We start from the raw sequence: 1,796 nt of genomic DNA on the forward strand, positions 1-1,796 counted from the left end.
GTGAACAACTTGCAAGTAGAATACAAGAAAAAGCATGTTTTGCGAGGGAACTCGGACTCATGCTTTGATGTATTTGATGCCAATAAAAAAAAATGTTAGTATTAACATAAATATATATATATATATATGATAGACACATGTAAAAGTGATATTTTTTTAGGATGTGATGTATTTTTGTCACAAGTCACCAACTCCAACTCTAGCAAGTGGGGAAAAAATTGTCTCCACTACATTTCTCTTATCAAAATGGTCAAGTCGGCTCACTGGCATTATTGTACAGCATCTGTTGGTAACCACAAAGTAGGGATCAAAACACGTGGCTGACCCACTAGCACCATGCCTATAATTCCAAGCTTTGTATAAAATCTCCACCACTCTCATCTTACCCTCATCCACGAACTAGTCTAAAAATTTTCGCTTTTTTGCTTTACTTTTCTCCCGATACCAACAGCAGCTCGAGTGTTTTCTAGAAAACCAAGTAGATCTCTCATTTGTTAGCCATGTTAGAAGGAAAAGCAGTGATTGGAGAGACTGATATGCTCCAAACCATGCAGCAAGATGCCCTTGACCTAGCATCAAAAGCGCTTGACATTTTCGATGTTACTGAGGCTACTGAGATTGCCCGCTTCATTAAAAAGGTAAATGTTCATATTTCATGACATGGACTTGGAACTCGCTAGCTTGTATGACAAAATCCTAGTCAAAAGTTAAATTAAGTGCCAAAAAGGCTTTCTTTTTTTCCTTTATATATATATATATATATACATACTTCCTACGCATGAGACCTCCCAAAAAAGCCTCACTAATCATTATATGATTAATTGAATTTAGGATCTTCTGGTTTATATCATGCTTGAGACTAATTACCCAAGTGCCCATAGTATTTCCAAAAAGGCTTTATATTTACCTTCAAACTGACCTATTCATGCTATATATCAACTAATATCTAGCTGAACCAAGACTAGTGCAACTTCCCAAAAGGTCTAGTGCAACTATGCAAGTGAAACTTTGGCTTGGCTATGTTCTGGTCGACTGATTTGGCTTGTATCATCATTGCAGGAATTTGATACGACATATGGACCTGGGTGGCAATGCATTGTAGGGACAGATTTTGGTTCGTTTGTGACCCATTGCTCTGGCTGTTTCATCTATTTTTGCATAGGCAGCCTTGCAATATTGCTCTTCAAGGGCTCTGCGGCTCCAGAAGCTGAGACGAACCAGTTTGCATCCTTGGAGGCAGTGAAAGCGTGATAGTTTTCTTTTCTATTACTGCACTTCTTGTTACCATATGTCCATATCTAAGTTGTGTAGTCTTGAAAGATCTTTTACAACCCAAAAAAAAAAAAATTTCTGAAGTCAATTATCTTTATTTTCATATTTCAAACATTTATTTTGGTATTGGAACATGTTGATGCCTTGCACCAAGCTCTCTTTGGTATATGATGGACATAGAACATGACGAATAGCTAAAGCCTAATTAATGGTGATAATATACTCAATAATAATGTAAAGCATTGTTCACAAATTCTGGTTAATAAACGACACACATAAAAGTGAAGTTCCAACAAAGAGGATAAAAAATGGAAAACGAATTAATCTTTGATTTGCCGATATAACACAAAAATTTTAAAATGTATTGAACATATCACTTGTACTGTATGAGTAGCTTTACCATCAGAGATTTAGGCTGGGAGGAGGAGAAAGAGCGGAGGAAAGTAGAGTAGAATTAGTTGAAAATAGACTAATCTTAAACCAAATTTACTCTACTCTACTTTATTTTCCCTCTCCCACCATTA

The 1,796-nt window shown here is 36.1% G+C and overlaps 1 protein-coding gene across 1 annotated transcript; it reads left to right on the forward strand.

Annotated features, from left to right (window-relative positions):
• Positions 1-342: 342 nt before the first annotated feature.
• LOC111983196 (uncharacterized) lies at positions 343-1,425 on the forward strand. The gene is made up of 2 exons (XM_024014856.2): positions 343-638; positions 1,060-1,425. Exons 1-2 carry the CDS (start codon positions 501-503, stop codon positions 1,249-1,251), a joined length of 330 nt encoding a protein of 109 aa, XP_023870624.1. The 5' UTR covers positions 343-500; the 3' UTR covers positions 1,252-1,425.
• The last annotated feature ends 371 nt before the right edge of the window (positions 1,426-1,796 follow it).

This window comes from Quercus suber, unplaced genomic scaffold (genome assembly GCF_002906115.3).
Source record: "Quercus suber isolate HL8 unplaced genomic scaffold, Cork oak 2.0 scaffold_478, whole genome shotgun sequence".
NCBI classification, from domain to species: domain Eukaryota; kingdom Viridiplantae; phylum Streptophyta; class Magnoliopsida; order Fagales; family Fagaceae; genus Quercus; species Quercus suber.

Bases quoted from the DNA above. Each gene is read 5' to 3' on its own strand.
- LOC111983196 (XM_024014856.2), top strand. From the start codon at position 501: ATGTTAGAAGGAAAAGCAGTGATTGGAGAGACTGATATGCTCCAAACC. The intron at 639-1,059 runs GTAAATGTTCAT...TCATCATTGCAG, and splicing joins TTGCCCGCTTCATTAAAAAG to GAATTTGATACGACATATGG.